Source organism: Podarcis raffonei, chromosome 12 (genome assembly GCF_027172205.1).
Source record: "Podarcis raffonei isolate rPodRaf1 chromosome 12, rPodRaf1.pri, whole genome shotgun sequence".
NCBI lineage: Eukaryota > Metazoa > Chordata > Lepidosauria > Squamata > Lacertidae > Podarcis > Podarcis raffonei.
The window spans coordinates 17,421,036-17,448,277 of record NC_070613.1 but is presented as its reverse complement, the minus strand read 5'-3'; the positions used below and the strand labels follow the sequence as shown (position 1 = coordinate 17,448,277).

At 42.5% G+C, this 27,242-nt stretch overlaps 1 protein-coding gene across 1 annotated transcript in view; it reads left to right on the top strand.

The window, feature by feature from the left end:
• CCNY (cyclin Y) overlaps positions 1 to 27,242 on the top strand; it is a 108,866-nt gene that overhangs the window by 63,659 nt on the left and 17,965 nt on the right. Inside the window, exons 2-5 of the mRNA XM_053409597.1 lie at positions 5,756 to 5,830; positions 13,099 to 13,133; positions 22,952 to 23,052; positions 25,063 to 25,098. Of these exons, the coding sequence (XP_053265572.1) occupies positions 5,756 to 5,830; positions 13,099 to 13,133; positions 22,952 to 23,052; positions 25,063 to 25,098 (247 nt within the window). The remainder of the gene's footprint in view (positions 1 to 5,755; positions 5,831 to 13,098; positions 13,134 to 22,951; positions 23,053 to 25,062; positions 25,099 to 27,242) is intronic.

Here is a 27,242-nt window from a genome sequence, read left to right as displayed (position 1 = left end):
CTGGTGCCTGTTCATCTGCCATCTTCAAACTCTGAGAACAAAAACAAGGAGAGGGAGCCTCTGTTTCCTTGTCTTCTCGTTCTGGACAATGGTGCAGATTGAGATGGAGCAAATGAATGAGCTGTGAGTGACTATGGGGGGGGCGGGGGGAAGGAAGCAACTCTGACAGAAGACGTCTCCACCCCCATCGTTCAGCCCAGACACTGAGGTCCAGCTCCGAGGGCCTTCTGGTGGTTCCCTCATTGCAAGAAGTGAGGTTATAGGGAACCAGGCAGAGGGCCTTCTCAGTAGTGGCACCTGCCCTGTGGAACGCCCTCCCATCAGATGTCAAGGAAATAAACAAATATCTGACTTTTATAAGGCATCTGAAAGCAGCCCTGTTTAGGAAAGTTTGTAATGTTTGATGTTTTATTGTGTTTTTAGTATTCTGTTGGGAGCTGCCCAGAGTGGCTAGGGAAACCCAGCCAGATGGGTGGGGTATAAATAATAAATTATTATTATCATTATATTATAAGGGCCAACTAAGGGTGTCTTGCCCAAGGACTCCCCAAAATTTGGAGCCAACACTATCTAGGTGTGACCCGTTGGTCTATTTAGTCCAGGAACTTCATCTCAAGCAGTATCCATAGCAAGGAACTCATTGAAGGCATTATCAGCACAGAATGTATGTGCACCATTTTTTATTCCTGCTGAGAGGCATGCATAGGCTGTCTGCAAGAATAGAATTTTGATTGCTGCTGAGAGGAGTGAGCAAAGGATTATATAACTCCAGCTGGTATTTGTTTAGGCTGTAGAAATCTAGGGAGACAATTTGAGAATATGTGCTGGAACAAGAAGCGTACAAAAATAGAATTTAAAAATCACTTCCAGAAAAGTGTCATGGATTCGTTCTTGGGTACAGAATGCTGTCATGTGCACATGGCATACCAAGTTGAGGAAAGGGCAAAGTCTGTAGTAAAGAGTCTACTAGTTGCTAGGACTGGTGAGCAATACTTTCTAGAAGTACTTTTTAGCATTGATGAGTAATCTTTGGCCCTCCAGATTTTGTTAGGCTTCAAGTCCCATCAACCTCAGCCATTGTGGCCAATGGTTAGGGATGATGGGAATTATAGCCCAAAACATCTGGAAGAAAAGAGGTTCCCCACCTCTGATTTGCAGTTGGGGGGTATTACCTTACCTGCTCTGGGCTGTTGGTGGTCAACCACTCCAACAAGGAAGTCTTTCATCCTCCTGCCACTGCTTCTGCATGACCACAGACAGGTAGCGATGAACTGACTGAATCCCTGCTTGATAACCAAATTAGGGCGATAGGTGTAGGTCAGAGTTTGCTCATAATGTCAGGGTGAGCTGTAGGTAGCTGAGTTGAGCCAGAGAGTTGTGGGATCTTTAAAGCCCCAAATACTTAGTCCCCAAATATCAGAAAAATCGCCTCCATTCCTACAGATCTTCTAGGGCACTGTTTCTCAAACTGGGGTCTCCAGCTGTTGACAGACTACAACTCCCATCATCCTGCTAGCTAGAGATGATGGAAGTTGTAGTCCAGCAACAGCTGGAGCAACACTGCTCTAAGGTGCAGGTTCCAAAGATCTCAGGAGCTCTCTCTACAGTAACTCAGAGCATGGCTTCTAGCGTGGCTGCCCTTGTTCTGTGGAAGAGTATTCCTGTTGAGATACAGCAGGCACCCATTATCTGCACTTTCCCTAAACAATTGAAGATCTTTTTTGGTCCCAATAACCCTTCCAAGTTGGATGAATAGTTCTTAGCCAAGGGTAACTACTTGGTGGTTGCTGTTTTTTAAATTTATCTGCTGCTGTTACTTTGTCTGTTGAGGGTTTTTTTAGCTGTTTTATTGCATTTGGTACATCTCCTTGAGATGTGCGTGGAAAGCGATAAACAATAATATACAGTGGTACCTCAGGTTAAGTACTTAATTCGTTCTGGATGTCCGTTCTTAACCTGAAACTGTTCTTAACCTGAAGCACCACTTTAGCTAATGGGGCCTCCTGCTGCTGCTGCGCCGCCGCTGCGCGATTTCTGTTCTCATCCTGAAGCAAAGTTCTTAACCCGAGGTACTATTTCTGGGTTAGTGGAATCTGTAACCTGAAGTGTATGTAACCTGAAGCGTATGTAACCCGAGGTACCACTGTAATAGTTGGCATCAGGATTTAATGCAAATTATGGTTTCTGCTCTTCCAATTATTTAGGAAAAGCACATCATGAGTCAGATCACATTAGATTATTCCTCAGGAGTAGCTTTGAATCTCTGGTTATAATATATAAAAATATAAACTCAGCAAGAGCTCTTAAAATGCATTGTGATCTTTGTACCTGAGTCATGACTATATCAAAGGACAGGCTTTTGAGCCGGAAGATGAACCTCCACCCCTTTCCTGTTCATGGAAACTTGAAGTGGCATTCCTGCTTTCTGCTTGAAAGTGCTTCGTTTGTTAACAGGAGTTGAGTGCAAGCCTGGCCCATGTGAAAGTATCAGAAAATAAGTCTGAACTTTCCCTCCAAAGTGTCTGTGTGCATTCTTGTTTCTTAAGCTTGTTTATGTAACATTTGTGATAAAACCAGGCAGCAATCACTAGTGTTTCCTATTGCACACCCAGGGAAGCTGTGATGAGAATTCTTCAGAAGCAGCTAGTTGCTAGGATACCTGGCCTTCATTCTTTTTGTGCCTGTCTCCTTCCTGTGCACTAATGAGTTTAAGGAATTTCTCTCTTTTTCTTTAAAATGATGCCAGTAGGCTTTCACTTTTTCATTCCACCTCCCTTGCATAATTATTTTTCTGGTCACTGTTTTTAAAACCTTGCGTCCCTTAAGTGAGGGATTGAGAAAATTTGGAAGAATACATAACAAGCTTATTTACTAATATGTCACATTTACTAATGCGCCACCAAGAGGGGATCAGAGTATACCGTATTTTTTGCTCTATAAGACTCACTTTTTCCCTCTTAAAAAGTAAGGGGAAATGTGTGTGGGTCTTATGGAGCGAATGCAGGCTGCGCAGCTATCCCAGAAGCCACAACAGCAAGAGGGATTGCTGCTTTCACTGCGCAGCGATCCCTCTTGCTGTTCTGGCTTCTGAGATTCAGAATATTTTTTTTCTTGTTTTCCTCCGCCAAAAACTAGGTGCGTCTTGTGGTCTGGTGCGTCTTAAAGAGCGAAAAATACGGTATATAGAACTGGACTGAGTGAGTACCAAATATACTGGGTGGCCTGCAAGTTTTCTGCTTTGGTCACTGACCTCTGATTGGAAAGTTTGCCTGACTACATTTCCCTGAAAGTATAGTGCATTTTTAATAGGCACAATCTCATGTCACCTTTTTCCAAACAAGATAAATGGCTCCTGTTTTGACCTTTGGCATGAACTTAAGGAAATGCCTGGCAGTTTGATTTGTGCGCCTAAACCATATAATAAGGTGATTTACAGCTGTTTACATCATGATTGCCATCCTTGCCTTGCCAACTTTTCCCCATCTATCCCTTTTCCTGTACCTTTAACATCAGGAGATAATGTGCATGCCCGTGCTTTGAAATAAAATTCTCAGGCTGACTTCTGCTATGAAAGAACAGATCAGACTGGTCCCTTCCTCCCCAGTTAGTTTGCAGATCACCCTAATGGACAGCACAAATGAGAGGACCATTTTCTCACATTGCCCTGCATTTGCTGCTAAGTGTACATTCAACAGGGAACTATAGCTAGTCCTGACTTCCTGGGGACCATAGGGACACCTGTGTTCGAAAACACTCATTTGCCAAAGTCACACGCTAAGTCACACGCTTCTCTTTTTAGGTGCGCTCATGAAAACATAATGTATGAAGACGTCCTGTATCATTTAGAGAATCATCCAGCAAGTAAATTGGGTGTTCATGCCTGCCCAAGTTGGCGAATCCCCGTCACTTCCAATTCATCTCCCAATTCTTCCTTGTGGACCTCTCAAGGAGAAAACTGGGATAATATCCCATTCTCCCCATGCAGTGAGTCTTTTACATGGAGAAGCATTCAGACATGTAAACCCCGCCCCCACGCAGTATAAAGTGGTACAGTCCAGAGCAGGCTAGTAGCAGGTATTATTTCTGCATGCTTGTGTGAATCCACCGTAAGTCGTGGCTGGCAAAATAAATTATGTGATGTGGCGTTGACGACCTCAGCATTTGCTTACCTCTTGTAAATGGCAACCAGTGAAGTGGAAAAGGGTCAGGGAAATGCTAAGTGGGATGATGTTGGGTCACAAGCCTTCTTCCACTATATATTACTGGGGAGATGTGGGTCAGCAGCCATGTGTCCCTCATTATTTATAGTTCAGGCCTGTTAAGCAGCATGGATTACACGGAACTCAACAGCTTGCTGCTGTAGAGGGAGTAAACTGAGATTCTCAACGGCTTTGATTCTTACCATAATAGTGGGGGTATTCAGAATGGGTCCGCCTTTAATACCACAGAGCCTAGGGCTTGCCGATCAGAAGGTTGGCGGTTCGAATCCCTGCAACGGGGTGAGCTCCCGTTGCTCGGTCCCTGATCCTGCCAACCTAGCAGTTCGAAAGCACGTCAGAGTGCAAGTAGATAAATAGGGAAGGTAAATGGCATTTCTGTGTGCTGCTCTGGTTCGCCAGAAGCGGCTTAGTCATGCTGGCCGCATGACCCAGAAGCTGTACTCCGGCTCCCTTGGCCAGTAAAGTGAGATGAGCGCTGCAACCCCAGTCATCCGTGACTGGACCTAATGGTCAGGGGTTCCTTTACCTTTATCTTAATACTTAGCTACAAGTCAGCCATTAAGCTGGTGGGAGGTAGCTGGGGAACCTTCATTGACTTGGCTGCTGTGTGACTAGATTGGAAATGAAAACCACCCTTATTCTTTCTCCTCTCCTGTGTGTGTTCCTCATACATATGAAGTGGAAATGCACCCTTTTTTGCCCACATATGCTAGGTTTAATGTGTTTACCTATTTTTAAACTTGGAAGGAGTTACCCTTCTTTAGCAATCGCATTGCATTTAGCAATCACCCAGCTAACAGTCACTCAGTGCCACATCATTATTTACAGCAGTTTAAGTCTACTGCAGTGGGTGGGTAGAGGTACACTCATAAAAATGTGCGATAATCAATTCCATGGTTTTCAGGCTGTTTTAGTCCCAATGCATCTCATCCTGCTTTGGCCATTACTCTTGAGTTGGTAATGCAAATAAGAGAATTTTGGGGAAAGGGCTGTAGCTCAGGGCAGGGTGTCTGTGTTCTATGCAGAAGCTCCCGTGTTCAATCTTCCACATCTCAAGACAGTGTTGACAATACAGAGCCACATGGACCTGGTGGTCTTGACTCAGTAAAAGGACCTTCCTAGGTTGCTGTATCTCTTAACTCAGGCTAACCAGGAAAAAACAACAGCCACTCATTATGGGATTTGGTGAAACAAAGATTAATAATATTATTCCTCTCTGTTAGTGAAGTGGGTATATTATGTGCTAGGCATCAGAACAGTGGGAGGGCAGTATGTTGGATCTTGCCAGCTGTCAGTTCCACATCTGAAAATGATCTGACAGTAGTTGGTGTCCTTGTATGAACGATTTGCACAATACATGTTTATGCTGCAGTACAACTGATTTTTGCATCTACAAATTCTGCTTGAAAATATATCTGAATAGACTCAGCTCTTTCAAAAGAATTGGCTGTGGGTGTAGGGTCTCAAGGCCAAAGTTACTTAAATATGGACTCACATGGGGCATTATTTTAACGTTATCTCTCTTTTCTTTCAAGATCTGAACATGGAGTTCAACCCATCAGATCATCCACGGGCCAGCACAATCTTCCTCAGCAAATCTCAAACAGACGGTAGGTCACCAGTGTTATTATACAAACAACAAAAGATTCATGTGCACTTTATAACATACGCTTCATGCATAGTTTATAATATGCATATGGCCCTGTTGAAAGACCATACCTGATAACAATTTGGATAGATAATTAGCTATTATATTTATTTTATTTAAAAAGCCGTGGTTTGTGGCTGACCTGCTATTCAGACTGGGCCACTGGCTTGAATTGTTTTAACAGCAGCATCAGAAATGGAAATTAACCATGCAAGTCTTTCATCCTAAACATGTTCAGGATCCTAAACATGTTTAGCATGAGAGTCTTATTGACTTATTTTCATTTTTTAGGACTTTAACAAAATGATCTGTGAGAGAGAAATAATTTTGCCTTCTCTTGAGGCATAAATCTGAACTCTCTGTTTTTAAAGCGTTCCATCAGCTAGTGGGCTTGATGCAATCTGATAAATGAGGGCCGCATCCACACATAATCCTTTTTCCAAGACCACTTATGCGCCTATGTGCTATTGATTCTCAATAAGGGCTGTATTTCATAGTGAATTGTTATGTTTAGACTACTGGATTATTTATTTAGATTCCCCCCCCCCCAATCCTTTGTGTTTATCAACAATTAATCCTTTCCCATTATATAGACAAAATTGTATAGTTAAGTGTTTTGAAATTGACATATTGTAGCATAGAATTCTCACATATTAACTCGATACAAATCTTCCTTTTGAAAAGACTGTGGAGTAAGGTCTCACTTTGTTCTTAAGTTGTTGTGCTTTATATGAACCCATCTATTTAGGTCGGTGAGGACCAAGTACATTTACAAAGACTGGTCCTCTCTTGTACCAAATAGGCTGAGAGACAGTTCTTTTGCTCAAGGCACTGTTGCTTTGCAAGGACATGAAGCTACTTGCAACAAATTTTCCACTGGACCACACAGGCTCATGTTGTAAATGATGACTTGTTTTACAAAACAGGCAAGAGTTACTTATTGGAAACTTTAGGAATAATTTTTCAACAAGTTAGTTCAGTTAGAGAGGCCTCAGAGCTGAGGTGGTTGATTTATAGCATTTTGCTTGCAGGCTGCACATTTTAAAAATAAAACAGTCTTTCTCCTTGCACTCATTGATCAGTGGAGTCGAACATCATCATTTATTAGTCTGGGTTTCTACAGCACCTGGAAATTAACAGTATTTGCCTTAGAGTGAACCTTGATGCAATCAGTGGAGGGAGATTCATTTACTGTTGGCTTATTCAATCTGTAGTGCTGGGCCTCAGTGATGATAGTTCCCCCTTGTTCTGAAGCTGTCAGGTATAATAAATGGCAATCATTTTGTCTCTGAAATGTTTTCTAGATATCCTTGACAAAAGTCAACCCTCTGTTAAGTCTTCTCTACCCCTGCTGTGATAGCATGTCCTGATACATAGCTGTCAACGTTTCCCTTTTCTTGTGAGGAACCTTATTCGGAATAAGGGAATTTCCCTTAAAAAAAGGGAAACATTGACAGCTATGTCCTGATATCACAAGCCAGTTCTGAGGTGTGGGGGCTCTGGGAAATAAGCTGTGCCCCCCAACCTAGTGGACCCTCAAGGGAAAGAAAGATAGAGGTGCCTGCTGCATATTATGTTGCTGAATGCCAAGGACCAAGCTGACCACTGCCACCCTTCTCTGCATTCAGCCCAATGCTCAGCAGAAAGTTACCAGTGGCTGCTGCAGCTTCCACCATCTTTGTTTTCCCAGAATGCATCTATAATTGGCTGGTGTGTGTCTGCTAGAGATATTCACAAAACAATTGCATCAAGACAGGGAGTAAGCTCTACAAGAGGGTAAAGAAAGCCATCCCCAATATGTTTTGGACTACATGCTGGCAGAGGCTGAGGGGGTTGGAGTTCAAAACTTATGGAGGGCTCCAGGTTGGGAAAGACTGATACAGAGGTATATGATTTCAAAAAGAGAATTGTTTTTCTGTGCAGTGTTTTCTTATGACTTAATGCAAGAGGAGCATTGGGAAATCAGGACTGTATCCAACTGTGTTCTACACAGTGTAGGCCCATTGGAATACAGACCATTAATTTTAGTGGGTCTATCCTGAATTGAACCAACATGGAATACAACCCTCGGTGTGCCATGTGTGATCTCTAAAATCCTTTTAACACTTATGTAACCCTCAGTGGTTGCTGAAACAGAGATGAATCCCAATGGGGGAATGATTTCAGGAAACCCTTCTGCACCATGACAACACCCTTCAGTGGTTTATCTGGGGTGGTGCAGATCAGAAGAAGCATAGTATAACAATAGATTTGGCTGCAGGATAGTTTCACTAAAGACCGACTCATTTCCTCCACTCTTAATGGAGTGTGAAAGAAGGATCACAATTGCCTGGTACCAAGACAAGTAAATTACACAGTTTGGTTAACCACAGAATGTCATATTGATCAGTTGGGGCAACAGGAACAAGCTTACTTTCACTTTCACTTTCCAGTGCCCATTTACAGCATTGCACTTGCTTATGTTGGCCTCCCTTCTAGATCATCAGGTAGTCTGACTTTGTGGTACCATGTTATTCTGATGTTCTGTGTGCAAGTCCTCATTGGCTAAGATCGTGAAATGAAGTAGGATTGGCAACAAAATCTAGAATTGGCAACAAAACACTTGGGAGATAACCAATACAAATAGACATGAGAAGTGTGAATGGTCAGAAAAATATTGGGCTAAGCTGAAAAAATTCACAGGCAATATCATCATGAATTCCAGTTTCTGGAAACCTCAGAAGGGGTAGACTGCTCTTGTGCTCAGTTCCTGCTTGTAGGTTTCTCACAGGTATCTGGTTGGTCAATGTGAGAACAGGATGATGGACTAGACGGGCTCTGGCAGGCTTTTCTTATGTTCTAGGTTTTCACATCAGAAATGTTTGTAAATGAACATTTGGTGCAGTCTTGCAGTTTTACGATTTGTTATTCCAGCGTCAGCAGGGAATATTGCATTCCAGCGATTGTAAAACTGGATTATTTTGGGGATTGGGGATTATTTTGGGAATTGGACCATTGTTCCAATTCTGGTTTTCTTTACAATCTGCCACAGTCTTACATTAACGCCCAGAGTGTGGGAAGCCACTTGAACAGCTTCTGAATTATAAAACACCTTTATAATCAAGTGTAGTTTTCCTGTACTTGCAGAGTTAAGTCAAATGGAAAGCATTGCTAGGCAGTGGATTACTTCCTAGGTTTGTTTTTGGATGTCAGTTGATCAGGATACTACTGTCTAGGCCTGGGCAATATCTGGTTTTCAACATCATGATATATATCACCAGCTAAACGTCACGATATACCGATTGTGATGTCTGAAATAAGGGTGGACCTATGTAGAGGCATTCGATGGCTTCACGGTTTTTCCCCACATGGTGATTTTTGCAAAGCACACACATCATCATTCATGATATCTTGTCGGATCAAAAATTATGAAACCGCTATCACGGTATGGACTTCACACTGGTTTTGGACGATATATCAATACAGTCGTACCTTTGGTTGCGGATGGAATCTGTTCCGGTGGTTTGGTTGGATCCCGAGGTTTCTGCAACCTGAGGACTGCTTCTGCGCATGTGTAGATTGCATCTGCGCATGTGCACACAGTGAAACCCAGTAAAATACTTCTGGGTTTGCCGCACGTGCATCCCAAAGTTTACATAACCAGAGGGTTACGTTAATGGAGGTACGACTGTATATCACCCAGCCCTACTATTGTCCTTGTCCAATTTTGTTGTAGCTTTAAAAACAACTTTCACTTAGAATAAATTTCCTTGGGGCAGGGAGACAGCCTGTGCTTTGTAGCACTCTGTAATTGCTGTGAAAAGCCAGCTAGACGCCTAGTTGCATGCTGGTTCTGGTCTTCTGTGTGGACCTCTGCAAGCCAATGTAGGCTGACCAAGTGCCAGTACTGCAGGAGTTGGGAGTGCTAAAATATACCAAGTACCTGAAACCTGTTGAAAGATGGCCTAAGGCCAAACAAAAAAGAAGCAACTTTTCCTACAGCCTACTCAGATTATAGGCACGGGGTCAAAACAGATTAGCATGGGGTTTGAATAAACAGTGGTTATGATTTTTATTGTTGCCGCTGGAATTTTACTAATTATGCTGTTTTGTTGTTGCATGATGCTTCCTGCTGCTATGTTGACTTTGTTTTGTAACTTTGGACACTTTTATAATCATGTTGTGCTGTGTTTAGATTTCTTAGCTCTTGTGCTTTTAATTGCGGATTTTTAAAATTTATTTAAAAAGGTGGAACACAAATAAATAAAATAAATATATATTGCTAGATTGTGCTTTCTGACATTTGTCAGAGGCATTTGGGTTCTGTGCTGTTGCTCTGAGGAGACCATGGCTATATATGTGCCCATTTCTGATCCTCTGGATTGCAGCCCGCATCTTTGTATAATAAACTGGAACATCTTTTATTGTCGTGCAGCCTCTCGCTCCCGAAACGCTGCTCAGAATTTCTAATTTTAGGCCGTGCCTGCAGAAATATGTGAAATTCCATTCCCAAAATAAAACCGGTGGCATTGTGGAAGCCAGAGAAGAGCAGTTGGCAAGTAGGCTCTGGTGTTAGGAACAAATTCAGGTTGCGTTTGAATTTGCTAGTTGCGCACAAAACAGTTTGAGATGTATGTGGTGCTCTCATTTGAAGCCAAAGGATAAGCAGAGTCAGAAGAAGAGCATGATGCAGGTCCAGGAATAAGTTTTAAAGTTGCAGTGGAAAAGGAAAAAAGTGAAACGGAACTCTGAACAGAAATGGGGTGATAACAGGGCAACAGCCCAGGTCCCATACCCCAGCATGGGACTCAGAGGCAGTAACTCCCTGGACCTGCTCCTTGTCATCATCAGTGTTTTATTTGGGGGGGGGAGTAGGTGACAATCCACACACCCCTCTCCCACCCATTTCCCTTTGCCTACCTCCTCTGCCACTGCCACTGCCACTGCTTCTCACCTCCTGGAGGAATTTTGGTGCAACCCACAAAAGTGGGTCTACCACAGAGTGGTGTGGCTAGAACAACCATTTCCTTGACATGCAGGCCACTTCAGCTATGCCACTTAGTGGAAGAACAAAGCAGTCCTCCTCTACCACAAAATGGCATGCCTAGAGTGGCCCATATCAGTGATGATGATGAAGAGCCACTGCAGGAGTTAGTGATAGTGATAATTATGGTGAGGAGGTGGACTCAACTGTGGAAGGGGGCTCCATGGAGTCCTTAAAGGTAAAGGGACCCCTGACCATTAGGTCCAGTTGTGACCGACTCTGGGGTTGCGGCACTCATCTCGCTTTATTGGCCAAGGGAGCTGGCATACAGCTTCCAGGTCATGACTCTGGCGAACCAGAGCAGCGCACGGAAACGCCATTTACCTTCCCGCCAGAGCGGTACCTATTTATCTACTTGCATTTTGACATGCTTTCGAACTGCTAGGTTAGCAGGAGCAGGGACCGAAGAACGGGAGCTCACCCCATCGCGGGGATTCGAACCGCTGACCTTCTGATCGGCAAGTCCTAGGCTCTTTGGTTTAACCCACAGCGCCACCCGCGTCCAAGTGCCCTTAAAAACAAAACCATTCAAGCAGGGTGGAGCAAGGCCAGTTAAGGCTGTGGCCAGTACAGGAGGTGTGGCCTGTGTACAGTCCCGAGGGCCACATAGAGAGGCCTGCATTTTGCTCCCAGGCCTGAGCTGCCCAACCCCTGCCGTAGAGCAATGTTGTTTACCTTGGAGTACATTCTGTGGATGCACCGCTTTAGATTTAGCCCCCTCCCTGCTTGCTTGCCTCAGTTGAGTGAGATTGTGCTTGTTTGTTGCCAGTATGCACTTGTCAGCTTGAAAAGACCAAAGAAAATTCCACTTTTCATTTTAAGTGTTGAGGAGAAACCGAGTCAGCTTTTCTTTGAACTCGTGTAGTCCTTTGCTTAGATCAGTACCAGACAATTCCCCTAACTAGAAGAAACATAGCTTTTATTTCTGTACTAAATTATTTAAAAGCTATCAAAATGCGAGAGGTTGTAATTGATGTGTAATTATTAACTCAAGGATATTGCCTTTTGTCCTTTTGAAGTCTCCCACTAAAATTGTCTCTTACACACTGCACAAAAGACTACAGAAAAGCACAATAATAAGGAAAAAGTGCCTTTTCTCCCTTAATTTTAATGCTGCTTAATTTCACCCTACGGCACTAAAAAGCTTAACAGTTAAACTACACTTTCAGAAATTAGAACTGGGCACTTGGCTTTAAAAATAAAGCAAATTAAGAAACCATAGAATGCAATTTTTGTTGGTTGTTGCAGGAGCTTGTCAGCTGAACTTTTCAACCTGGATTTGATTGTATTCAGTTTCATTGAGGCTTGCAGCCTTACACCTGGGAGCTGGTCCCTTTGAATTCTGGCTTACTTCTGAGTATACTCATAGAGTGTTGCACTGTTAATGCCTGCTTTTTTCATCATGCACCATCTTTTCAGCTGGGTGTCCCTGGCACCTAAATAAAACAGATAATTATTGCATTTTGTTCTAAGGTCACCATGTGGTCAGCATGAGATGATATGAGATATGTTCAAGAATTCTTGTGGGGAGCAGGGGTGGAACTCTTGTAGGTGTGGGGACTCTAGAATGTTGGTTATATGTCCTGCATCAGCCATTCATTGGATTGGCATCAGTGCACTTTTTGGATCTACAGCCGCAAGGATGCAGATGGAAGAAAAGGGGATGGTGGAGTGAACTAGTCCTGAATGAAATAGTTTGAGGTTCTGGAGGCAGCTTGTGTCTAATTTGGTATCAAAAACTTTTGGTTTGTCTTTTTAGCATATTGAAATATTTGAAATAGATCTGCAAGGATGTTTATTAACGAGTAAATCTCAATGTCTGTTAACATTTTCACATTGTTAAAAACACATTTAATTGGCAGGTGCCATTCAAGTACATCAAAAGCTTTCTTAGAGTTTATAACAAAGTTACAATTAAACTAAATGGGCTGTGCTTTTTTTTGTTTTGTTTATAAGCATTTATAAACCATCTAATGTTTAAACATCTCAAAGCAATGTACAACATAACATTAGCACCATTTAATTTAGAAAGCAGAATTTTAATACACCTTGTTTTACTTTACACATGCCAAGCATTTGATTATTCACTAACTTAGCATTGAATTTAGTTTTTTCATTTTCCAATGATAGATTCTGTGGTTGGGAGAGTTAACTAAAATCAAACAAATTCATATAACATTCCTACAATGTGTTTTGTGTTTTCACAGTGAGAGAAAAGCGGAAGAGTCTCTTTATAAACCACGTAAGTGAAAAAACTGCAACTTTTTCTGGCTGAATAGCATGTTTTGAGTTTACACTAATAAATCTAAAAGTCTGGTTTTCAAGCAAATCAGCTGTCTAAATGTACAGCCATGGAGTGCCAAAAGTTATTTAGAGACTGTAGAAAGAGACCTCCTGTATTATAGGAATCTGTTGCAGAAGCCTATGGCAAGGAAGTGTGCAAAAATGACGTTTTAGACTGGGGATGCAGTTTTAGACTGGAGATGCCCTTTTCTTATCTCTTCTTCTTGCCACATATTAGAACAGAAAAGTAGGGTGACGGAGCTAAATGAGCTGAATGGTTTTGCAGATGAATTTTAGGCTCAGTTGTGAATAGTATACATATATCTACATTATCATTTTTTCTCAGCAAAATGCATTCAACTTGAGACCTGATCTGTTGCCATCTTGCTGTGTAGTCAAGCAAAGCAGTAATTTAAATATGCATGTGTCATCTATCATGATCGGTTATCTGTGCTCCAATAACCTGTTATATAGACTGTTGCAATGTGCTGTCAGTGGGGCTACCCTTGAAAAAGTTCCAGAAGCTGTGACTGCTGTTGAATGCTGCTGCCCGGCTGGTTTTAGGGTCAGCGAGAGGGAATTATCTCCACCCTAATTCTTAAAACACTATACTGGCTGCTAGTGTATCTGCTTGACCTGATTCAAGGTGTTCATAACAAAGCCCTGAATGACTTGGGGGCCAAGGATTTGAAGGAGTGCCTTTCTCAGTATCTTCTGACCTGACTTTGTGATCAGTGGGAAGTCCTCTGATCATGGTTCCATTAGTGAAGGTGGCAAGGAGGAGAGCCACACAAGGCAGAGCATTCTTCATGGCAGTACTCCACCTATGGAACTCCCTCCCACCAGAAATCTGCTTCTGGCTACGTTCAGGCACAATTTGAAAGCTTACCTTTTATCCATGCCTTTGGGTATGATTGGTGTTAGGGGAGTATTTTCTGCTACTGCTATTTTTACAGACGAGGATCTAGTTGATGTTTCAGGTGTTTTAAAATTAATGAGTTGTTTTATGAGGTTAACGGCCCTGTGCTTCCTTTTGGGAAGAAGATTGGGATATAATAACATAATTTACAACAACAACAACAACAACAACAACAACAACAACAACAACAATAATAATGGAACTGAAGTGCTTGTATTTTTACTGAAGGGTGTGTACCTAAGTACTAAACATTTACTAACTGGTGGTCCTAGGATTAGGTGAGACTCCTTTGTTATCAGGGTTTAATAGGAATGTAAGTGTTGCATTTTCTCTCTTTCTCTTCCTCCCTTCCTTCCCCAGTGCCCCCCACCCAGCTCCTAGAAACTTACATAATATTAAACCTAATATCTGGCCTTTTCCGAAATATATAAATAATAATAATAATAATAAATTTTATTTATATCCCGCCCTCCCCAGCCGAAGCCGGACTCAGGGCGGCTAACAACACTAAAATAGTGCAACATTATAAAAACATTATAAAAATTAATTAAAATCAAAATTGATGGCAACCATAAACTAAAGTTTTGTAAAGATTGCTAAAGGAGGGAGTCAGGCTGCGCCCTGACCAAAGGCCTGGTGGAACAGCTCATAAATAAATAAATAAATAAATAAATAAATAAATAAATAAATAAATAAATAAATGTAGGTGAAACTCCAGCAAGCGAAAATTCATCTTTTGACAACAGTCCATATGCTTTCCTCATAAATATACTGTTTTGCAGAACCAGGGAGAAATATGAAAAAAAAAATTCTTTTAAAACCTGAGAGCAGCTTCTCCTGTTTTCTTTTCCTTACCCCCATGTTGATATAAGTAATTTTGTTAATGTTTTTGCAGTTTCATTTTTTCTGCACTCTCTCTCTCTCTGTGTGTGTGTGTTTGTGCGTGCTTAGGAGTTGTAGCATGCAGAGAGGTTAACTCTTTGCTCCTGGTGCTGCCTTCTTGTTGAAAATCACCCCCTGATGATGTTGTTTGCTGAACTTCCATATCACGTCAGCCAAAATTCATAAAGCCTCATCTTCCTTCCTTCCTTCCTTCCTTCCTTCCTTCCTTCCTTCCAGCAGTGGTGCTCATTAAAGGATGAATAAATAAATAATATCAGACCTGCTGAAGGAAGGAAGGAACTTAAATGTAATCAAGGTAGCTGAGTCATTTATGACAGTAATTCTGAAGAACAATTTGGCTTCCCCATGCTCCTGAGCTAGTGTAACTAAGGATTTCTAGCTGGAGCCAAGATGCTACAAGGTCTTTTCAGCAAACAGTATATGTCAGTGGCTTCTCTCTTTAAAAAAATCTGTGGTGGATATTAGCCCTCTACTAAAATGAGTTTGACATTGCATTGTCTAGGGTTAACATGGGCTATTTTCTGATAACTGATATAAATTAATAGTTGTACCTGCACATAATGTGAAGAAGCCATGGTTTGTTTAACCATGGTTCTGTCAGCAAACTGCAAGTTGTCACAGATAGGATTGACCTTGCCATCAGGCAAAGTAATCACCTTAGTTGGCAGGTGCTGGGGAGCAGTGACAGCAACCCTCTGGCTGTTCCCCCTAAGCCCTCAGCCATTCCCCTCTATGGGATGAAAGAGCTGTGTATGCTAAATTGCCTGTCCTGACGCTACCCAAACTGGCCTACTGACTTTAGGTGCTATGAAGGGTGTTATCCTGCCACCAGTGTTGAAAGAAGATTTAGCTGCCAGTCCAGTCAGCATCTTTAGATGGAATGAGGAAGGGCACCATCTTATCCTTTGCATCAGTTGGCAAAATATCTTGACTCTGCTCTGCTTGCAGATGAGCAAACAAACCATGGCTTGTTCTTCCAAAGTTTGTTTTTTCCAACCGTCCCCCATCTACTTCTAGTCTACTCACGGTGTTATTTTCCATTTGCTCTTACCTTGTGCCTTTGCAGCTTGGCAAGCATCTGGGTTGGATGGCCAAGTAATACATGGTTAAGCAAAGGCTCTTGGGTTTGGACATAATTCCAAACCATAGTGAAAAAAAGGCCAAGATTTGTATGGATCAGAGCCAGTTTTGGACTGTGTTGCCTCACTGAATAAAGCATATCATATGTACTTGAAAATGACTCCTTGCCTTATGGTGCTTTTTTATATGATGCTTAAAGTCTGAAGTACTCTGATCTCAACTGCTGTTTGTTTTGTCTCTCCAAACCTTTTCATACCCCTTTTTTTCAACCCACCTGGTTTTTTGATACTGTGTCATCTGTTATTTGGCTTTCAGTACTTTGGGTAGAGATATCAAGGCTTTTCCCTCCCACCCCCGCACACAACTTAAAATACCTCAGATTCTGTTAACATTAGAATAAAAATTGTGAGCCATAAAGGAATTGATAAAACAGCAAAGTGAACTACAAGTGCTTCTGAGCTTGTCCATTTTAAAAATCTTTTTATCAGTGACTCTCAGGCTGCAGACTGTTCTGATTTTGATAAGAGGCATTCTGCTGAAGATTAGAGCTGTTCAGACATTTCCCCCACAAAAAATAAAATAAAGTAGAATAGCTGCTACAACAGAGCTAAACAGTGGGGCTTTGAAAGTTCAAAAATGATGCACAGTGGTGAACCTGTGTGCCAAATAGCAGCAGCAATATATCTCCAGAGTTCCAAATGCGTTGTGGCAAAGACAAAACAAGAAAATGCCCCTAGCAATAATGTCAGAACTTTGGTTCCTGGTCATTTCCTTTGTGGTTTTCTTTTGTGATTTAAAGGCCACTTGAAAGCAGGTGTTGGGGAAGGTCACTCTTGTTTTCCAAGCTGTGCCTTTTATCTCAGTTTCTGGCAAATGCAACTTGATCATCAAAACACAAACCACTGCTTCCATTTTCTCTGCCTGCTGTCTTACAATGCTTTCCACAACCACAGCTTGTGATCTTGAGGCCCTGTTCAGATACTACTTACTGGGCCCAGGGTAGGCCGGAAGCAGTGTAGTTATAGGCCGGTTCCAGAGGCAGAGTATTTGGAAGGCTGGAAAGTGGGAACTTAGGTTGGCAGGATGTTTTTATCCGGGGATAAGTTGATGAAACTGAAGAGCAATCGGTCCTCAAGGTTGACACTTCTTAGGACCAGGAAAAGCTGCATTGGTCCACTAGATCATCTGTTGGGGCATCTGATACTGCCTAGCAGTGACCCTGGGTCCCAGTTCAGCCCTAAAATCCTTCAGCAGGCATGCTGCCTTGGTGCCCCCAGAAGGGAAGGTGCTTGAGTCTGGCTGGTAAGGCTGCTGATTTGAGACCCACATTTCCTTTTGTGGCTTTAGATGGCTCTGCCATTGCTGATAGGAAAGGGGAAGTTTCCTTCCTGGCTTGTAAGTTTGCTTGACTCTGCCAACACAAGTTCTGGCTTCACTCCTACCTTGGCAGCACAGGAACTGCATTTCAACTGTTATAGAAAATAGGGGTGGTTGGGTTTGCTGCCCAACTCCCCAAGGGACTGAGTCCCCTAAGTCCATGATCGGTCAGAGATGAATGAATGGAGGCAGGATGCAGAGAAAGCAATGCAGATATTTATTTTTCTGTTGCAACAGAGTTCCCTCCCCTCCTAGCAAGGAGACAAGAGAGACCCAGAACCAAGAAGAAGCATCTCTCTTAAGGGTTTGCATTTTGGAGTGGAGAAGAAGGACATTCCCTCTACAAACAGTCAGAAATGACATCACACATAAGGTGGGGTTTCTGTGGTTCAGGCAGGCCAAGGTGTGATATCCCTGAGGATTTAGCAAGTTTCACATAGTTCCAGACACAGTTTACACAAAACATGAGCATTTGATAAGACAATCAGAATGCCTGTCAGACATCCTTCGGTGCAGAGCATCTGGGCAAACAATGAAAATTAATACAAAGGAGGTTCATAGATACAGGAGAGGAATCTCTTCAGGAACTTCCCCATGTTCTCAGCCAAGGGGGATTAAGGAGGCAAAGGAAATATCCAGAGTCTTTAGAAGAGCCAAGGTGGCTTTTGGATTGCTCTGCTGTATTCTTTTAGACATGTGTGTTTACCTTGTGCAATTACCAACATTTATTCTATATTTGAGACCTTAGAATTCCTATAACACTACCCACAGCCATGGACTCTCCCATGCCCTGGGATCTGTACGGCATCCTTTTCAAACCTGGGACGCAATGCCCAGCAGTCCATTTGTTACATTCTCCTGATGATAATAGTGTGGGAAGAAGGCAATTGCCAGACTTCTGAGACATGAGGTCCAGATTGGATGGACCTTTGGTCAGAACCAGTGGGGCTCTTCTTTCCTTCTGAAATAATGTAGAAACAACTTCTACCAGTATTTTCTTGCAGTCAGATCAGGGCCAGCTGCACTGGGGAGTTTGTGAGGGGGGGGAGGGCTTGACATGGGACCCTCTGGTGACCTCCTTTTCATGCTGTGGGCCCTCTGCATGAAGGCACCGAGCCTCTCCCCTCCTATATATTTCCTCTGGAGGCACAATAAGGGCACAGTGATACCAGCCACAGCTCAAAAGGAGGAGGAAGAGGAGGAGGGGTGTGTGGTAGTGGCACTCTACCAACATATACCAGTCAACTGTCATTATATTTGCCCCAAAGGGTGTCACCTAATGACATTTGGCCTGAGTCCGGTTATTTCAGGTTCATTACGCATGTTTTTAGACTGCAATCATTTGCAATAGGCACCCATCCAGCAGACACAAGCTGAACTGGAGCCAAGGCTGCCACTTCCTCTTGTGCTAGTAGTCCTGGCTTCATTTTGGTTTTTATTTATTTTTACAAAAAGGTATCTTGAAGGAGTACAGGGGAGATGGTGATGATGATTGTATTTAAGTAGCCAACACCCTTTCTTAAGCTTACCAGAGTCTCTAAGCCTGTAAGCTTATCAGATTGTTACCAGCTTATCAAAGTCTCTAAGCCTGGAAGCAATGTTCCCAGAGACTTTAAATAAAACCTTTACAGCAACTTTTCCCAGAATCTGATGAAGGTTTTCGGAGTTGCCTTGGTTCATAACGAAGAGCACTCCAAGAAATCTTCACCAGTTTGCTGGATAAAGGTTGTTTGTAGTCTAGATGTGGGGTTGGACTAGATGACCCTCAGGATCTCTTCCAACTCTACACTTCATACTTCTATGGGAAGATGGAAATAAAGAAGGAAATAGTGGAAGAGGAGAGCAGAAGCCCAGGAAGAGGAGAGCAGAAGCAATTATCTGTAAAGCCCCTTAACAGTTTTGGGTAAAGTAGCAGTGGACTTGGTGTCCACACTTTCTGACAAACTTTTTTTTTTTAGAGTTGTTGGTTTGTGCTTTTGTATTTTATGTTTTTCCTCCGTAAGTGCAGGGTGCATCTCGGAGCAGTGCAAGTTGGCTCCCCTGTACTGTAATTCCAGAGCAGTACTTTCTTGCATTCTTCCTAATACAGATAGCGTGCTTTTAAAATGGCAATGTGGAAAGGACAACTGAGAGGTGCAGATGTTTGTTGGCATCGTACAAAAGTGTCAGAAATAAATACTATTGTGGTAGCGTTGAAGATAGCAGTGTCATAGAGTTCGTGCTCAATTGAAATAGTTTCTGCAGGTCCCAGTTCTGTTTATCTTAAAACCAGTGGGTCTCAAACTGTATAGGGAGGACACAAAGTTCCAGGGAGGGTTGGGACCCAGAAGCAAGTGAAGCCTTTCTCCCACCACTATCAATGACCAAGGTAGATGGAACATCTTTCCCAGTATAGGGTTCCTCATTGATCCATAACATTTGTTGCATTGGCTATGCAAGACGGTAACTCAATATAAAAATGCCGCTTTTTACTAATGATGATCCAAATGTGTGGAGTAGCTATACCTCAGCAATAAAGTGCATGCTTTGCATTTGCAAAGTTCCCAGGTTCACATCCCAGTGTCCCTTGTTCAATTATCTTGCAGCAGTAGCCTTAAGAGAGCTGCTACCAGGCAGTATGGACAATATTGGGCTTGAGGTGGACCGGTAGTCCAACACGATATGATTCAGCTTCATCTGTTCTGTATAAATGTGTTGGATTTTTTTTTTTCCGATGAGATTTGAATTCAGCTTTTTGCCAGCTTGATCTGTTTTTTTCTTCTCTTAAGGGTCAGCCTGTTGGTTCTAATATGTGTTCAGAGGCTTAGATGTGTAAAGTAGCAGGTGGTGGGACAGAAGTTGTGAGTCACCTAAGTCATTTCCTTCTTTCATCACAGATAATAGGTATTTCTACAATATTTACACACCATCCTCTGATTGCTTAGCACAAAGCCTTTGCCAGCTTGGTGCTCTCCAAATATTTTGGACTACAACTCCCATCAGCCCCAATGATCATGAATAGCTCCACAATTAAACCTGGTTCACCACTTGCACATTTATTGGCTGTAGCATCCAGTCCGGTGTGGACTGGAGTAGGTAAACTTTATGGGTGCATTCTTACTATTAATCCGCCCCCCCCTTTATCCTGTTTTGGATATTACCCAGCTTATTCTTGGTCCTGGAATAAAGGTTATGATGAAATAGCAGCAAGACACCCCTTACTTCTCATGGTCATTCATTGGGAGTGGGAGTGGATTAGTGAGAACAGAGGGATGAGGACACCTTCGTAGTGTACCCATTACACATGGCATAGATGGAGCTGTGAATATATATAGCTATGTTATTGTTATTGTTAGCTATGTAGGCTGGGCATAGGTCTCTTATCTGCTTTTCAGTTTGAAGACCAAAGAAAACCAAATTAAGAAATTGTTTCAAAGTCTCTGCTGAAAGACACATATTTGTTTACTTCTGAACATGGGGTAAACCAAGATGACCTCCTTCAAGAAAAATCCCTTTGCTGGATAAACCTCTTTTGTTGTTGTTGGTTTCAAATCTTCCTTTCTTTTGTCTCATGGAGAAGTGTTGACTGAGTACAGAGATGCTTGAAGTTGATTGGGCATGTGGTAGATGGCATAGTCACACATATTGTGTGGTGGTGAAAGGGGCAAAGAAGGTTAATTTGGTTTTTCCATCACATCCTTGAGTAGTTGGTCAGCAGAGCTATTCCATGTGGAGAGTGGACTTACCGTCCTCCTTGCGAATGCTTCTGGTTTCGAGGTCTGCTAACCCAAAAGTAGATGCTCCCGATTGCAAACTTTGCCCCGGGATGTGAGCGGAAGTCGCTTGGCAGCAGCGGGAGGCGCCATTAGCAAAAGCACGCCTCATGTTATGAGCGATTTTGGCTTAATAACGGACCTCCGGAACGAATTAAGTTCATAACTGGAGGTACTACTGTATTGGCACTTAGGCGATAAAATAACTTGTCGTCTTGTTGAGTTGAATGCTCCCATTATAACAGATTCACAACTTCTTGCCTGGTCTTGTGGGATCAGTTTAATGGTAGACCAAATGCTTGTATAACATGCTCCCTCGACCCCTGTGCATCGTAACTTTATTTAAGCTAGCTGAGTTGGATAGGTGGGTCCGGGAGTGGTTGGTGTGTGTGTGTGTGTTGCCACAGTAACAAATGCTCCTTTTCTGGGTAAGGTGCTTCCGCAGGTGGTAGCAGTCCAGCTGCAGAAACTCTTGAAGGAAACTGATTACCGTATATACTCGAGTATAAGCCGACTTTTTCGGCCCATTTTTTATGCTGAAAAAGCCCCCCTCGGCTTATACTCGAGTGAGGGTCCTTTCAGGCTGCTCCGGAGGAACGAGCAGGCTGAAAGCAGACCTTTTGGGCTGCTTGTTCTTCCTCCACCGCTGCTGCCACCACCAGGTTTGTAGTGTGGTGAACCGGCTTATACTCGAGTCAATAAGTTTTCCCAATTTTTTTGTTAAAATTAGGTGCCTCGGCTTATATTCAGGTCAGCTTATACTCGAGTATATACGGTATGTTGATTCACTTCAGTATGGGTTCAGGCCTGGTTTTGGGACAAAATCGGTCTTGATTGCTCTGATGGAGGACCTTCTTCAGGAGAGGGACAGCAGCTGGGTTTGCTGTGTGGAGCATCTGTGTGATCAGCTACTGCTGATGAGCTGCTGGGTCAGGTTCACAGTTTTGTTGTTAACATATAAATCCCTGAACAACTCTGGACCAAGTTACTTGAAATATAATCTGATCCTGTATAGACCACTTAGATCATTTCAAAAGTTCTACTCCTGATACTGCAGCCTGCAGAATATCATAGGGTGGTGAACAAAAAGCAGGTACATTCTGCTGTTTCCCCTGTAAATATAGAATGGCTTTTTATCTCACACACGTGAAATGTCAACTATCAGTTGCTTCAGTCATCTTGTAAAGACCTCTCTTTTTGCCCAGGCTTTTCCTGACCCATAAAACCAGACCCTTAAAAATAATTTACATGAATTCCCTGCATTCCTCCTTTTATTTGTGTTTATATGCTTTTATACTACTGTTTTTGTTTTAATAATATTGTTTGTTGCTTTGTTGTTCTTGTACACCGCTTAGAAAATTTAAAAATACTAAGGGGTTTAGAAATGCCTTTAAAGAAATAAATAATAAGTAAACCAGTTTCTTCAGTCCTTTAGTCATTGTATTTTGAAATGAAAGTGTGGTGGTTGCGTTCTACTTATGAACCCATGCAAACATTTTTGTGTGTGTGTGTGTTTGAATCAAATTGTCCCCATTTGCTTTATTGAGCCACTAGCAAAGTCTCATTTCTGTGTGATTCATGAGGTACCAAGCCCTGAAAAAAAGAATTCCCAGACCCCTGTTGGCTTGAGTGTGCCTACGTGTGTGTGCAAGAGACAGAGAGAAACTGTTTACTCAGTGTTGTGCTGTCTAAGGAATGCCTTTGGTTCAACGTCACTGCCACTATTCTTGTATGTTTGCCTTCTAGCATGCTCCTGGTCAACTGAGAAGGAAATACAGTTCCTGTTCCACTATTTTCCTGGATGACAGCACAGTCACTCAGCCCAACCTCAAGTATACAATTAAAAGGTGGGTATGGTGGCATTTTTTTGTTTTTGTTTACTTATTTCTGCATAATTGCTTCTATAACAAAGGCACTCCAAAAGAGGAGGGAGGACCTAATCCAGCCTTTCCCAACCTGGTGGGTGCTCTCCAGATGTTTTTGCAGTATATCTCCCATCATCCTTGGCCATTTGGCCATGCAGGCTGGAACTGATGGGAGTTGTAGTCCGCAACAGCTGGGTTTGCTTTGAATGAAGCACTCCAGTAATAAACCACATGCTTGCTGGCTTGTTCAGATGTGGTCTGAACGCTTGAAGTCAACATTTGGCTTCAGAAGTCTTCTACGTTTTGTTGTTTTACACATTAAACTGAACACGGGTACAAGCTATCTCTGCACACGTACAGGTGTTTGTGTGAAAGAGTGTTTTTGTACAGTTCAGCTATTGTGTATACAGCAACACAAGATTGTGTACACATTGAACTTTCCATGTGAATAACTGTATGAGTGTACAGTTCAAGTATGCTGTACCCAAATTGTACACTTGTGAAACTGCTATAGTGAAAGAACTGTGCCATCAATGAACACAAACATTTGTTTTTCCACAAGGAAACCGTTGATTTTGCTGCTGCAGTCAGGTTTTTAGTTATCTGCTCAGACTTTCAATATGTACATGTGGATACAAACACACCATAAACCTTTGACCCATTAACATCATTGGTGTTTATATTCAAAAGTTGTGGTTGAGCTTTGCAATTACCATGACACCGAAATGCTAGCATATTTGTTTGTAAAAAATTGTGCAAACTTCTAGAAGAGGCATAAATAACCCCTTTGTGTCCTTTCTTTCCTCTCCTCCCCAATTTGCTCCCAAAAGCTTTTGAAACCCCATAAAAGGCAAATCATAGTATAATTGGACCGTGCTGTCTGTGTTAACTCATGATGCATTGGAAAAATAGTGGTTTTCTTGTAAAAGTCCTTTTGAGGAGAAAATCTAGCTTCACACACACACACACACACACACACACACACACGTCTATAAAGGACGCAGTGGGAAGTTGCAAGCCCAGATAAGACTAGCAAACAGTAAATTGTTGATAATAGAAGTAGATTGTTGTTCAAGAAGTAGATACTATAAAATATCTTCTCTATTTTACTGCTTCCTTTAGGTTTTCTATTCATCTCCTCTGAACAGTTAGAGCAATAGTTCTTACTGCTTCCTCCTCTAGATTACCTGCTATTATTCCTTTTTCATAGTCAATTGATAAAACTCTTCTCCCCAAACTGATATCCTTATATCAAGTATACCCCCTATTGCTGGTTTGTCTTTCTGTTCTCTCTCTCCCTCCTTCACTCAGTTAAGAAATTGTCCTTGCTGCAATTGCATCTGACCTCTCTGTAAGTTTCTGCGCTGGATCCCTGTCAGTTTCTGCAATTTGTCCCCTTTTCCCGTTCCACTTCTGTTCCTCCCCATTGCAACTCCATGGCCTAGCCAAAATATTTTGCAAGTCAAAGTATCTACACTTTGCTTGTGGTGCTGCAAAGGATATTGGGATGCACCGCTCCAATTGCACTAGATTTGCTGGTGTGCTAGTTTCACTGATGCCCCTAAAAGTACTGTATTGCATTCCCAAGCTACCACTTGAACTACTTGCGAGGCAGGTTGACCTGCCCCCCACCCGCCTGATTCTGCTCTCGGCACACGGAAGACCTCTGCCACCGCTGGTGGTTTCAATTCCCTCTCCTCTTTTGAATCAATTTCTTTTAAAATGCGCTTCTCTCAAAGATCTGAAGAAGCACTTTATTTAGTGCTGTGCAGATTGATGGGAGCTAGCCCTGCGTGCTACAGGTTAACATCCACCACTTTGTTTATTGATCCCTGCTCTTTCCCTTGGCAAGAAACGGTTCCTACAGGTTGTCTGAGCCTTCTCGGAAGGTTAAAAATGGTTGTAAAAGCTTAGCAATGTTACTTTGTAGAAAACATTAAATTTGTATCCCAGATCACTAACTCTGTATTTTCACTCTGTTTTCTTTTACAGTGTAGCTCTTGCAATATATTACCACATCAGAAACAGGTACGTTTATGTTGGGAGACCCAATTATTCCCCCTCCCCACCATTCATTAGTTTCCTCTTGCCCTCTGTTTAATTGCCTATAGTTAATGTGTGCAAGCAATAATACCTGGTGTAGGACCATTTCATGTGTTACCTCAGCGGCAACAACAGTTCTCCAGGGCTTCAGACGGGGGTCTTTCTTAGCCCTGTCAGCCGACACCAGAGATTGCCCTAGAAGCCTCTACCCTGGCCTTTGACACTTGAGATATATATATTTCTAGGGCCTATCAAATTGTTGGGACTGTAATTTGTTTTAAACTGTTTTAAATATTGTATTTTGAAATGGCTGCAGTTTGCCCTGGCACCTTATGGTAAAGGGCAGGCAAGAAATCTAAATAAATAATAAAGAGGATTAGGCAAATTTACGGAAGGCAAGGTAATCAGTGGCGACCAGCCACAATGGCTGTGCTCTACAATGCCTCTGAATACCACTTGATGGTAATCGCAAGTGGGCCGAGTGGTGTTGCACTCATGTCCAGCTTGTCCCACAGATATCTGGTCAGCCACTGTGAGAACAGGATCATCTTTATTTATACCCTGCCTTTTCCGCCCAATGGGACTCTAGGCAGCTTACATATTCTTTTGCCAATTGCAAGGTGGTTCTTTTAAAACGGGATTCAGAAGTAATACAAAACAGAAGTGAGTGAGAAGATTAAAGATTTTATTCTAAACAGCAAGCAATATATACATACCAAGCAAGCACCTCAATCTGCCACTTGGAAGCCCTCAAGAAGTGGCGAAGTGACTCCCCAGGTAGCCTCAAGTTGCACGGCCCCACAACCGTCAGTCCGTACACGAGCTTCTCTCTAAAACTCTGCCCACAACCATCCATTTTATAGGTAGCTAACCTGTGTGGTTTGCCCGACTGGCTACGTGCAGATTATTCATTAGCCACCCTCTCCCAATGCCTCACTTTCTCCAAACAATGTCCAGCATCAAAGAAGGTACCTAGCCCTATCACTTTCTTCAACAGATTAGGACATTAAAGGCTGCTCTCATGCCTTCAAAGAACTTAAGAGGCAAGGAGAGGAAGAAGGAACAGAGGGCAGGAAGAGGGCAACCGTGTCAGATCATTAACTCCTCGAAATACAATTTTATCTTCCGGGTAGATTACCCGTACACAAATAAGAACTGCTAAAAACATGAGAAAATCATTTTTTAAAAATTAAACATTAATAGGGTTAAAACTTACATGCATTTATAACATCTATTAAAACTATACCAATAATTGCAAGAATGGCATGGCACCAGCCCTTTCATTAAAAGCAGTGAGATCCCCAAAAGCCTGTCAGAATAAAGCCGTCTTCACTTGCCAGTGAAATGACAGCAAGGAGGGAGCTAGTCTAGCTTCTCTAGGGAGGGAGTTCCAAAGCCTGGGAGCAGCCACCAAAAAGGCCCTCTCTCATGTCCCCATCAAGCCTGCCTGTAAGGGTGGTGGAACTCAGAGAAGGGCTACCCTCAAAGATCTCAAAACCCAGGCAGGTCCTGTACTAGATGGGCCAACAAGCTCGTCTTATGTTTTTAAGATGACAACAACAAAAACAACACTATTGGAAGCTTTTGCTCTGCAACTGTGATATGAATCCTTCCCTACTTGATCATCACCTGGAAGAGCAAGGACAGAATAAAAAACGTGTAAACTGGCCATGCCCATATGGCTCTGGGATTCCAAACACTGTATCAACACTATCAGATGCGGCTCTTAAAATAAGGCCAGGTCTCAACTTTCTTCCATCAAATGTTCATTGTCCGCTGAGTTTGCATAATTCTGATGGTGGCTTTTAAGTTTCCTTAGAATTTAGACCAGCTTAGCAAGTTCCTTAGACAGAGAGCAGGAATGCAGGGCAGGTGTAGGGTGGAAGGAGAATATACTCACATCCTGAAGTAGCGGGGCAGCAAAGCCACTAAAATCCCATCTCCTAGAAACTGCAAGTCTTGCCAAAGATTCCCTTTTAATTTCTTGGTGTTTCTGCTGACGTAATATTAGCTGGCCCTTAACTAGGGTTGATGGCTCAAAGTCAGGTTTGGGGATTATGCTCCCTTTGCCATTTCTCTCTCCTCTTGCTCTTATTTCCCCCTCTTCCTATACTGATTATCACAAACTT